Source organism: Melospiza melodia, chromosome 6, assembly GCF_035770615.1.
Source record: "Melospiza melodia melodia isolate bMelMel2 chromosome 6, bMelMel2.pri, whole genome shotgun sequence".
NCBI classification, from domain to species: domain Eukaryota; kingdom Metazoa; phylum Chordata; class Aves; order Passeriformes; family Passerellidae; genus Melospiza; species Melospiza melodia.
Window position 1 is genome coordinate 31,745,028 of NC_086199.1, and position 13,849 is coordinate 31,758,876.

The 13,849-nt window shown below is 35.1% G+C and overlaps 1 protein-coding gene across 1 annotated transcript in view; it reads right to left on the reverse strand.

The window, feature by feature from the left end:
* AVEN (apoptosis and caspase activation inhibitor) overlaps positions 1-13,849 on the reverse strand; it is an 84,773-nt gene that overhangs the window by 1,635 nt on the left and 69,289 nt on the right. Inside the window, exons 3-4 of the mRNA XM_063160517.1 lie at positions 4,867-4,937; positions 1,318-1,413 (exon numbers count right to left, since the gene is read on the reverse strand). Coding sequence (XP_063016587.1) covers positions 1,318-1,413; positions 4,867-4,937 — 167 coding nt within the window. The remainder of the gene's footprint in view (positions 1-1,317; positions 1,414-4,866; positions 4,938-13,849) is intronic.

The following is a 13,849-nucleotide window of genomic DNA, read 5'->3' on the forward strand; positions in this document are numbered from 1 at the left end:
AATGTATGCTAACACTAGCACTGACAGAATCATAGAATGATTTGGTTTGGAAGGGAACTTAAAAATTATCTATTCTAAACTGCCTGCCAATGGGCAGTGAACTTTCCACTAATCCAGATTGCTCAAAGCCTCATCCAACCTGGCATTCACTGAACACTTGCAGGGATAGATAGTCCACAGCTTCTCTAGGAAAGCTGTTCCAGTGCCTCACCACTCACAGTCAAGAACTTCTTGATAGCTAATCTAGAACAACCCACCATTAGCTTAAAGCTATTTCCTTTGTCCTTTCTATACATGCCCATGTGAAAAGTCCCTCTCCAGCTCTGCTCTGTAGGTACTGGAAGGTGCTTAAGGTCTCTCTGGCACCTTCTGTTCTCCAGCCTTAAGAGCCCCAACTCTCAATCTGTCTTCACAGGAGAGGTGCTCCAGCTCTCTGATCGACTTTGTGGCCTTCCTCCACACTTACTCCAAGAGGTCCATGTCCTTCTGTGCAGGGGACCCCAGAGCTGGATGCAACTCACCAGGTGGGATCTCACCAGGGCAGAGCAGAACAGAGCAGAGAGTGAGAATCACCTCTCCCGATCTGATGGTCAGGTTTCCTTTGAAACATACCGCACATTGCTGAGTCATGTTGAGCTTTTCATTCACAAACATCCCCAAAGTCCTTCTCCCTAGGGCTAGTCTTAATCCTTCTGTAAGTGCCATACTTTTCCTTGCTTGGACAAATGGAGCCTTTTAAGAATTTTTTTTATATTTAAGTCTCACTGGCTCTTCTTCCCTTACATTAGTATTTTCTTTTTCACAGTTTGAAGGAACACTTTACTAATATTGTTGCTATCCTGCCACTGGTGAATAAATGACACTTTCTTCACCTGTACAATTGACAGTTTTACCTCTAAGGATTGATTCATGGAGAAAAGCATGTTTGTTGATATTAGTGATGTAGAAGATTAAATCACAATTAGTATACTTAGCAGGAAGAATGTGAAAGCACTTAAAAATTTTGGTGCAAACTTTTAACAGCTGCTAACAAGAGAAGCAAACACAAAAACAGTGCAATCATTCCATGTCAAACATTCTGATACTCAATCTCAAATCTAATATACTGCACATTCAGAGATTTTGTTTAAGGCCAAATAGGCACACAAAATGTGTCAATAAAGAGATATCCTTCATTACATGCCACTTGACATACCTGTCTAAATGAATGCATTTACTTATATAATACAGTCTACTTCTGTTTGAAGACTAATCATTCTCACACACATTATTTCTCCTAAAATGGTTGCATTTTCTTGTGAAATTTCACAGCATTACCTGCACAAGGTCAGCAGCTATATTCAGCCTCAGATGTAGAGGCAATTCCTGAAGGGCCTGGACCAAAGACTGGCAGTCAACAGAAAGTGCAGAAAACTGAAACATAATTAAACATATAAGTAAAGTATACTTGTGGGAAAAAAAAAAACCACAACAACCAACCAAACACAAAACCATTCACCAAATCAGTTATTACATTTTCCTGTCACATACATTCAAGGAATTTAATGAAATGCACAAATTAATAGTTTAAAATACACTTTTATGAAGCAGCTTGGCTAAATAATAACATAAAACCACCTAAAATGCATATAATCACTTAAGGTTAAAAAACAAGGTATAAATAGAATGATCCTTAGACAGTATCTTTAAATTTCAAATAGGAAATAGTTCAAGAAGTTGACAATGGCACAAGAAGCTTTCCCAACTGAAACATCTTCTGAACTGTGAAGATTTCATGCAATGTGAAATGCCATTATTTAATGAGCTGCCACTACTTCCTATGCAATCATCCCATGCAGCTCCTGTGCAGTTAAATTTAATGTCTCAAGAGAGGCCTCTTCATACTTCCCCATCTTTTCAAATGTTTTGATACTTCCAAAAGCAACAAAGTATATAGTTACAAACACTTCTAAAATGACACTCGAGAAAGATATGCTACTGCCACTAAATGAGATTTTATTACTGTGACAGGTATTGAAGTTGCCATTTCTCTTGACCCTTTTCTAAAAAACAAAATCACACAAAATGGACCAGCGACATTTGTAGTTTCTACAGAACAGATCAGATTTCAGTAGTTTCAAAACAGATTTCAAGCTCAGAGTACAACATAACATTCTGAACATGTTCACCATGGATAAACTGGCAAAGATAAATCTGATATCCATCACGTATTTTAAAATCTGACAACAAAATGCTTCAGTTCAGTCTATGCTCTCTGTCTGTATTTTCATGGAAGTAGAAAAGTTGCTTCCAAATCTCACTTTAAGAGACAAAAATTTGTCCCTCTCAATATGATGTAGACTAGCACAGACATTTAGAAGTCCAAATACTCATAAATTAGGAGAGTTTTATGACATATCATCAGAGATTTGTCAAAGAAATTCATACTGCTTCCAAAAGCCAGTCAACACCTTTTAACAGGCTCTTAACACCTGCACATGAAGCAAGAACAAACATCAAAGACATAATGTGTTCTGACAGTATATTTACAAAATTAAAATAAATTTTAAAAAGAAAAAATGCAGTTGATTCAACAGTTTCTTGTATTCAAATACAGGTTCTGGTATCCTTTAATGAGAATAAAAGGACTAAAAAAAAGTAACTGATGTAAGACTTATCTTCTGTACTGGGAACTTCATTTTACAATGGGTTAGTGATCACCATGAAAAATGATTGACTGGTGAAAGTAACCTCAGAAAGTCTTCAGCAAATAATTCTTATTGCCCAGCAATGAACTAGATGTGCAGAAAATACAGTTATTTTGATAGATATTAAGGATCAAATGTAGCTTCTGCACAGTTGCAAAAGACAAGGAAACTGTTTGAATCTTGTAACACAAAAAAATTCTAAAAAGTATAATTGAATAACAAATATTTAAGTGCATTTTGGAGGAGCTATGTATATTTGCAAAAATATTAACATGAATGAACATAGCAAATGAAGGTAAAAAAGTGGAGATAGGAAAGAGGAGGAAATGTTGAGGATAAAGGAAAAGGGGAATTTTGAGAAATAACATAATAGAAGAAGGAATTTGATATCTAAGTAGAAACTTCTCTAAAAGTGGTGTTCTAATAAAAAGCAAAGAGACAAAAGCAGTACTTAATAGATTATGAACACTTCATGGCACATAGCATTATTTGCTCAAAAGAATTGTGGAGGCATACTTTGTTGCTGGAATTACCATTTTTTATTGAAAAATCCAAATTAATAACTGTGCTTTTTCAATTGTAGACCATGATATGAATGAGACCATGATTTTTATTGCATTTTATCAATATGAAATGGAGCAAATGCAAACCTACTTTTTGTGAAAATGAAAAACAGTATTCTTAATAAATTGAAATTCTGTTATTGTTGATGTCACTGTAACATTTCCATTCCACATTTGAAACTGATGCTTTGCTATTGCTTCCTACAAAAGATGGAGAATGAGAAATATCTAATAATTCTGCAACTAGTTCTATGTCTTTTCTGCTTTACTCTGTTTCCTCATAACCAATATACTTCAGTTTAAAATTCTTAATCATGTACATAATGTGTAGACAGGTAAAAAACTAGAAATAGGTGAGTTAAGAGGCAAAGGCCAGGAATTTGGCAAATGGTATCTAGGATAAAAATTGGACTTGGATCTCCCTTACAGGGAAAAGAAAGATGGGTCATAAAAAAACATGAGATACCAGGCTGAAGATCAGAGACAATGTGGAAAATTAGATAATGCTGTGAAACCATCTGGGACAGGATTCTGGATTAAAATAAGAAATCAAAGGAAGGGTAATGGTGACAATATGTAGCTTCAGTCTGCTCACAATGGCTTTAGCCATTAGGAATTAATTATTATGTTCTAATCACCTAAATGCTATAATGAAAATCCTCTGAGGAAATTATGAAGAAATTAATATTTGGGATATTGACACCATCCTGCACACTAGGAATGGAAGAACCGATAAGAAAAAATAGTAACTGAAAGCCTGTGTTCCACTAAAGAAACGGGTGGTGGTTTAGACAAATGCTGTGTTTGGGTTCAGTTCCTCACTTTAATTTGACTTTGCAACTCTAAAGTATCTTTAAATACCACTTCCCAGGGAATAATTATTGTAGTATTTTAGAAAATAAATAGCAAATCTTTAAAATTTGAATACATGTGGATGTTACAAAAGACTCTCAAGCAGAGTTTCACAGCAATTTTAAGAAAAGCCTGGAAGACTTTTCTTAAATATATTTTGCAAAAATTTAGGTGACTTGGATGAGGAAGATAGCTGCAGAGATTGAGACACTTTAAGGCATCCTGATAGAGAAAACAGGAGACTTCTACTGCTACCCTCCTTTTTATTCAAGCATAAAGGATTCATATACAATAAATCCAGTTGGTGTCCTAATTATATAGGGCGTGACGTTTCAACCAGAGGATATGGAGCTGTTATTTGAAGGAACTAGAACGCTTCGCAGTCCAACATATGAATATATTCCTACAGGTTTTGTTATAGTCATTCTATTAAACTCTTTTCTCTTGAATACAGCTGAAAAAGGAAGGCTGAATTCCTGTGTCAGTAAAGCAAAGAGTCATATTTCTCTTCACTGGAGGCCTTTCTTATTCTCTCCTCCCAACATAACTTAAAACCAAGCCTGAGGCTTTGATTAGTCTTCAGTAGCAAAAAAGGATAATGCCCAAGGACAAGAGCCTCCAGCATTAGAGAGAAGTCGATAAAAATATACAAAATAAAGAGTGCTATTATTGTATTAAGAATTTGTTGCTGAAGGTACAGCTGCCTAGATATTCAGTCCCAGGTGATTATCTATATAAAATCATTTAAATGATAATTCTGTTACCTGCTTTTGGCATATACTTTCTTTATCCCATTCTTTCTCATCAGCAAATCGAAACTGTGTAAAGGAATCTCCTAAGGAAAAGAAACAAAAAATATTTATATATATTTAAAAAAGAATAAAGATGTTTTTCTGAAGTTCCCAACCCCAAAGAAGTAAATTCAAGAAATAAATCTCATCTCTTCAAAAATTTTCAGTTAATATTAATGCTGCTTGTATTCACAATATTAAACTTATTTGTGCCAAACTTCTATAGGTCTTTTAATCACTTATTGCAAAACAGCACTAAAAAGGGCAACCAATACAAAACTGAATGATGAGATGTAGGTGCCATGCCAACATGCTAGATTTTCATTCAAATGTCCAATCTGGACAACATACTAAGAATACACACAGTATTCATGGCGTGAATGTCTTATGAACAGCTTTGAAAGTTTGTACATAGATTTTCCCTTACCAACATGGGAATATTTCTAAAAATGGATTATAAATATTCTTTTAAATCACTTTGTACAAGCCAAATAAAGATTTCCTGTTGTCTGGTAGCTATAGTCTCTCTGTTCCTACTACTCCCTCCTCCAGCACATCATCAGAAAAACACACTGAACCCCAAATTCCAATTCATATGCAAAAAGGACTGAATTAAAAGAAATCCTTCAATAGGATTAATTAAGTTAAATACATAATTACAGAATCTTCTAACCTATCACATTCCTTCAAGCCAGTAGAAACTTTTTCTTACTATCCTTTTGCCTGAAATACAGTGTTTATGCAGTATTTATGCAATAACAGTCCTATGCTGTGTTACAGAAGACAGACCCACAAATTTATTTACTGAAATAAACATACAAGAACTCCAGTAACTCAAAAAAATAAGTAAGGTCTGTGACAGAGGAAACATGAAAGATTAGGGTTGCAAGAGATGACTGAAAGGGGATCTCATCACTCTGTAGGCATCTGAAGGGAGGGTGTCAAGACACTCTCCTTGGTGGTGCAAGCAATAGGACAAGAGGCAATGGGTAGAAACTGATGCACAGGAAGTTACACCAACGCATGAGGAACAGCTTCTCTCCTGTGAGCACTGGAACAGGCTGTCCAGGGAGATTGTCCAGAGAGTAGTGATATTCAAGAACCATTTGGACACAATGCTGTGCCATGTGCTCTGGGACCACTCTGCTTGAGCAGGGAGGTTGGGCCAGACGATCCACTGTGGTCTCTTCCAACCCATGACCCATTCTGTGATCATCTGTAAATCACTGTCATTTATTTCAGCAGCTGGCTGAGAAGCTAGAGCTCTCTCTAAAAAAGAATGAATGCCCTAGAGGAAGTTTTCAATGGCTTTACCAACAATTGATCATCTAGCTTTAATTCGGCTCTTACGTCCTAACTGCCATTCATACTTTTGATGATTCCTGAATCATGCCCTTAATCCTGCATACAAAATCTGAACATATAATCTGCCTTCCCCAAAATGGTTTCTTTTACATTGTCTGCTTCTCCCAAAATGTAGGAGAGTGCAACCTTCCAGCAGTTCACTCAATAGTGCAAGCATCAGCTGACTTCTGTTATGCAAAAAAAAAAAAAGGAATAAGCAGCAAAATGGCACAGGAACTGGCTATTTCTTTGCCAAATAATGAGAAACAACAGATCTAATCATCCTTCAGGTGGAATTAAAAATTTTTTTAATATCTAACATGCACTTCTAGTTCATTGCACTTCAAGTATTGTGATTGGGTATGCAAATATAGTCATATGCTAGCAACACTGAGTACCTGGCATGTCCACCATTATCATTTTCAGTACCGTTACAGCAAGAAAGTTACCTTCTCAGCTGAATATTTGTATAAATATTTAAGGCCATTACCATGTCCAGCTTGAATATGTATTTCTTTGTTTTCAATTGCTTTATCTAACATGGCTCAGCAGCATTGTGGGGATATAGAACCTTGCCTGGTCAGCTATGTTTAGTTTACATTCAGCATCGTCAGAGATAACTGTTTTGAAAACAGCCCCTAGCAAACAGTACAAGTGCCAGTAATTAAAAATAAGCACTGAAATTAACAATTAGATATCTAATAAGGTGGTTAACTTTACAAATGTTCAGTTCATACAGTAAAAACATCAAGTTTCAAGCTTTTTCTAGGGATGCTCAGCAATGTGGAAAAATAAGACTCCATATCTTTATGCATCTATCTGCACATGCAAACACTTAACTTGAGCACTCACAGCTGTCTCACTACTGACTCACTACTCCCCCTTCATTGCTCAAGAGGAAATAAATGCCTCTGTTTCAAAAAGAGTACTGTTAATACGTAATAACTAATTCTGAAAACTAAAGAAATAAAAATATTAGTCTCCTGATTTTAAAATGGGTATGAAAATGTGCAAATTAATGTTTTAACAGATAATATTTTAAAGGCTCTATTTAGTTAAATTTGCAAAGAAGTCCTACCAAAACGGTCCTCAAAGTCTTCCTTCCAATATACTTTCTTCCAATATTCCCAAGACTCACACTGCATCAAGGAGGACATAGGTTTCTCTACTCTTATAAAATAATAAAATTAAACTAAAGGATTAGCTAAATGCTTTCAGTATCAGAGAATGATCAGATGTAAACTAGCTAAACTACTTCATGTGGAAAATCCACTGGAGTCAAGAACTGGTTTATGACTGTCCACACTCACAGAGTTGGTTATCACAGATTCTCAGCTTGATATTGTATTGCTGAATTAAAGAGTATGACTGAAACTGCAGTTTAATTAGACTCTTTAAGTAGGCTAACAAAGCATGCCTTTCAAATGGAAAACCATAACTACAATTCACAGCAGCATATTTAATGCAAATTATGTCAATGAGAATGTTAGTCTAACCAATTATCTTTTCATAAGTTCCTTTACCCTGAAAATAACCTCCTTTTATTCCATGAATAGTAATCAAACCACTTGCAATAACTCTTGAGTTACTTTCAACATAAAAAACTCTTATTCTTGAGAATAATTTTTATGTTACCTACAAATATCATTTGCCCTTCAAATACAGAGTAGATGAAAATAATGCATTCAAGCAAACCTTACACATGGTCTTTGGTAACAGTCATGATAAGCACATATTAAACAATACTATTTATTGTTTAAAATGTGAAATTATTATGAAAATGGCAGAACTAAACCAACTGTGCTTTCCTACCACTCAAATATATCATAAAGCTAAATCAATTTATTTAAATAAAAGGTATCTTTCAGCTTTTCATTATCCCAATCATCTTTTCCTACAAGTATTCACTGAATAGCAGAATCAAAACACATCCTACCTGTAATCTAAAATAAATATTTTCTCATTTGTGAAATTTAAAGACTAAAAATAGAAAAGCATGGAAGAAGACCAGTTTTCAGGAGGAAAAATTCTATTAGTGGAACGTTTTTGTTAATTTAAAACCTCTCTCAATCACATAAAACATTACTGAAGACAGAAGAAAAATACTCTGTAGTCTTAGAGATTAAATTGGAGGATGAGAATAGCAATGAATTAACATGATCCTTCTAAGATTGCCATGGCTGTAAAGAAGTGCTGCAAGTGCAAATATTATACTCTAAATCCACTTTTTAATCATAATCTCTCTTTTAGCCTTCTTTGGCCACTGAAAGGTGCTATAAGGTTTCCCCAGAGTCTTCTCTTCCTCAGGCTGAAATCCCCCAACTCTTCCAGCTTATCTCCATAGAATACTGATAGCAAGGAGTCTGCACTGCAAGATACTTGTAACCAGATTCAAAAAGAATAATATTCTACATTATTTCCCTGGCATAACTATGCAACACTACTAGTCACATTTTAAAATAAAAACATCTGACCAAACAGCAGGATTATCTGACCACAGCTAAATGATGTCTTCAAAATTTAAAATGTGTCACAGAGAAAGGAGTGAGAAGGATCTGTTGAAATCAATGCTGGTTCTGGAACAGAGTGTCTGTTCAGGAAGAACAGAACTAATTTAACGCATAAATGAACTGCAGCCTACTGAAATCAAAGACAGATACAAATTTTTTCAAATGAAAAGCAGGGTGAAGCCAACAAATACCAAAATACACAATGGTTCAGAAAGAAAAAATTCCAAAACCACACACACAAAAATCTCCCAGGAAACAAATCTTAAAAACTAAAGCAAAGGCTCACAAGAGTCAGGATCTGTGTGATCTAAGACAACTTCTTGAAGGAAGCAAAATATTATGCATATAAGCAGGATCTAGTTCATATAATTTACATGCACTTCCAAAAGCTCTCACTGACATCCCACTCCCTTTCCCACCCAAGACTTCAGAGCAGCAAAAAGAAGAGGAGGCTTTGTATGAATAAATAATTATCTTAAAGTAGAAAGAAAACAGTAAATTGCAAGTTTTCACATAAAAAGAAACAACCTGTGCGATTCTCTGTGTGCAAAGCAGCAAACTCTGTGTAACTCTAAAAAAGGCAGGAGTGAACAGCACACAGAACATCATTAGACCACTACCATGTATTACCTCAAATACTGTGCAGAGTCTTGGTTTCTCAAGCCCAGTCTCAAAAAATGTAACAACATTAGAATAGGCATAGAACAGATTCTGGATCAGAAGCAATTTAGTGCCTTAAGCCAAAGAAGGGGAACCAAGGGAACATGAAAGAGATCTAAAACCAGGAAAGGCATAAAAAGGGCAGATGGGGACTAACTGCTCATTGTCTCCTCTCACCTAGAGGCAGCAAACAAACCCAGCAGGTAACCGATGCAAAACAGATAAAATTTGGCAAATCTTTATAACCTGAAGCTGGGTTGTGGGATTCCATGCCACCAGATAGTGCAGACAGCACAATATACAAGGAGGGATTTAGGATAACTATTTCTAAACACAAAGCTTGCACATCTGGCTCAGATGTGCCCCTCTGACATAAACTATTGCAGGTCAAGAAAGTATGTGGGAAGATAGCTTATAATATAGTACATTTAGGTGCCTTAGCTCAGGTGTCTCCAGATGGACCTTGGGTCTCCTTCAGTAGAACCAACCCCAAACCAAAGCAAATAGCTAGGGTTTTTTTACCTTTAGAGCTTTACTAGTCTCTTAATTGGCTATCTTTCTGCAAGAAAAATAAGGAGGAAAAGTAGGCAATTCACAAATTTATTTTTAGTCTGTAGCTATGTTCTTTCAAGCCAGTGCAAATTTCCCTTTTGCATTTTTTCCACATTTCCTTATATTTATCACTATTTTTCATACATAATTTTTTATTAATTATGTCATTATTATAGCTTTTGGGATGCTGCAAAAATGCAAAAAATTTAACTAAAATGCATTGGACAAAAAAGTATATTCAAGATTTCTCTCAACTACAGTAGCCTGGTAAGTAGCCTTATTCATAAGCACCAATCCCATCTCCTACAGTATTCACTTTTTTTTACTGAATAAACAATAAAATTATATTTAAGGTTAAAGTTAACTGATTTCCCCATGGTTAAGCTTAAACTTTTCATTAAGTTTAAGCTAGTCACCTTAAATATTTACATTTTTCCTGATGCTTTATGACATTTTCTAGTGTCATTTTTTTGAGGCCAATTATTTATAACATACTTAGTGATTTTTAAATGTCACTGCAGCCAACTTGCAATATTAGACAAAGTATATAAATCCACTGAGCATACTGGTTTTTGAGCAGTATCATTCAAGTAGGCTGGAAAAAAAAAAAAAAGAAAAAGATTGCTGCATAACTTAATAATAAAAATGAAGCTTAATTACTGCACAAATACACAAGATCAATGAAATCTGGGATTCTTCCTAGGGGTAGGGACAGAAACTCCTTTGGGTAAAAGGGAGAAAAGTCATGTATTTTGATAAGACTAGATCCTACAGAGGAAAAAGTAGCTTAACAGAAGAGTCTGTGTTCCACACAGACTGACAGCTTAAGGAACTAATGATCTGGCCCTTTGTGAAGACACTGCCTTCCTCAACATCATATAAGCAACTACTGTCAGTCCAGCACAGGTCCATATCAGGATGCAAAGCTGAAATTCAACACTGGAAGAAAAGAAGAAATGGCAAGGTTCCCACCCACAAAGAAAGATTTGCATAACGTCAAACTGCTGAACTCAAAAGAGGAATCCATTTGCATTTGCTGGCACAAGGTTCTCTTTAATTCTGGCTTGTGAGAGGAGACATCATGAAAAGAAAAGAATCCAAGAGGAATAACATTCAATCAGAATGAAAGACAGTCATCCCAAAAGATCCCTGGTTTACCCTGCCTATTTACAGGAACCACTGTGTGGCAGCCACAGAGAATGGGCACTGAAGGATGAGAAGAGCAAAGAGGGATGCACTCCTATGCATTCTAGTAAGCAAACGTACTGCCTTGAGACCTTGGAGCAGACAGCACCTCTAAGCTCACACAACCACTTTAAAAGCAAAATGAGAGTTTGGATGAGCAGTTTAGTTTTATACTGAAGAGAGGTTAAAGCTGAAACAGCACCCTTCATTGATACTTTAGACTGTACAGCTTGCAAATAATTCATTATCCTATCCTTCTAAGATTTTACATTTTGAGTAGCTAAAACATACATCCCACAATGGGCAGCAAAACTTCTGTCCTTCTTTAGGAAGGTTTTCATTTTTTTCTAAATTACACACAAAGACCAATTTTTGCAGTGTTTCCAAATCCAAAGTTTAAGTAAAACATGTGTCTCAAAACCACAATAAAACTACTACTAAAAACTACTACTGTTTAGATACCTCATTTCATGCTAGATACAAGAAAGAAAAACAGAAACTGCATGTCAATAGCTTTTGCTAAGAGACAGACTGGCACTCATTGGCCTAGGTTCTTTACCTTGTCCTATTTAAGAAAAGTTCCCCCCAGTTATTCTTCATTAGGATTATTGTTCACTATATCTCCTGTGTGAGCAGTGCCCACAAACACATTGCTGTATTGCATCCAGGAGGTGAGAACATCATTGGACCAGATTTATTCTTACAATTTTCCATCTAAGAGAACTTCAAACCTGTCATGCACTTAGATATAAACTGCTCTTAGGTAGCTAAGATTAGCTGCATTGCATAAATTTACACTAGGATTACTACTGTTTTCTGTAAGCAGGCTGTCAGAATATTTTTTCTGAAAACTTTGAAATTCATTACACAGCTTACTTGTCCAGTAAAGGCAGGAACATATAAAATAAGTCACCTTTATTCCACATTGTGCCTCCACCCACAAAAAAAATCAATTTTTAGGAAAAAAATGCCCAAACTCCCACGACAGTAATCTTAGAGAAAACAATGAACAAAATTAATAAATACTACATTTTAACCAGCTTGCTAGTTTTTAATTGCAATAATAACCACTAATTGACACAATTAGAGAAAAACAATCTCATATCTGCAGTCCTTACACGCCACATGAACACTGGAAAACTTCTCCTTCACTATCCCTCTTCCTTTAAATTTTACAGCAGACAAATCATAGAGGTTTACAATACATTTGACAGTTGAACATTCAAACTTCCAGTTTAAGCATTTAAAACCATTCTTAATGTTGAATGGGAAGTACACATGTAATTTGACACCCCTCACATTATTAGAATTTCAAAACAGAAAAAAAATCTGGATTCTTCTAAGTGCTACAGTTGATTCCTTCTTCTTTGACAGAACATTTACAACAAAGAATATAATAGTATGATTAATAAATATTCTTTATGATGCTGTTCTGACTATTTTTAATATCATCACATCCAAATTAGTGCTATCATTCCCTAAAGCACAATTCACTATTCATGTAGGTGGTACATTATGCTCTGTCTATGGGACTATCTTTCAAAAGTATTCATAAATTATACACAAATGTGCAGGCCTAAAAATACTCAAGCAGTTTGATACAGTGAGTATGAGGCTTGGTGGCTTTCTTGCATTTATGGGGGGTTCTGCAAGATATGAGAAGTCATAGTACTAACATGAACTTGCCAGATTTTTTTTAATGAAATAAGAAAAGTAGCTTTAGAAAACAGGAGAATTTTCTTCTGAAATGTTAATAAAATGACAAGGATTACAATTAGCAAATATTGTAAAGCTCCTGTTCTATAAGCATGCAAGAGTCTGGAAAGCATTTCATTGTGTGTGCAAGTTACTCATAACTCTCCAAAGACAGTAGTGGATTGACTTATCAGAGAATTCTGAACATCAAATTAAAATTAACAGCAGATTGGTAAATCTTCACTTGTGGTGAAAAATACAAGGAAACAGCATATTGGCTTTGTCTTATCAAAGACTTAGAAAGTCAATACATTCTTTGTCCAAAATCTACAAAAGTGTGCTTTTTATAATTACCTACAGTGGAGTTTTCCCACTGCTACAGAGCAAGGGTCAATGCAAAGTTTCGAAACCTGTATTAAAAGAAATTAAGAGTTCTTCTGCAAAGTGAAAATTAAAAAAAAAATTACTTACTATTTACAATTCTTTGTGCCATGTTAAAAGGAAATTGTAGCCACATGCAAGCTTCTGCTAATCTTTTGTATTAGGTACCTTGAGGAATTTTCCAACAAATTTATTATAAGTAAATAAAGATGGGCTAGCTCAACAGAAACCACCAACACTCCTCATGCTAACCTCTTGTGCTTTTGTCTTGAACATTCTACATTCTATAACTTACAATGCCCCTTAGCAACAAATCCTGTAGTCTTCTTATGCAAGTTCTCCTTGTATGGAAGTGACAAGACCTTCAGCTCTCCCACAAATTAAGAAACAAGAATTTCTGGTGCAGAATGGAGAATTACAGTTTTCTGGATGACAAATACCATCTGGGCTATGTATTTACCACTGACACACAGTGTTTTTCTGGTCTGAAAAATGCAAAAGTATTGATTTTTATTTAATTATATCCTGTATTCAAAGAGCAGAAAAATTAAATGTGCATTTTAATTTTGATTTTGAAATATTATTTTGAAGATTTTAGTTTCCATCAAACTATTGACATTCTATTAAAT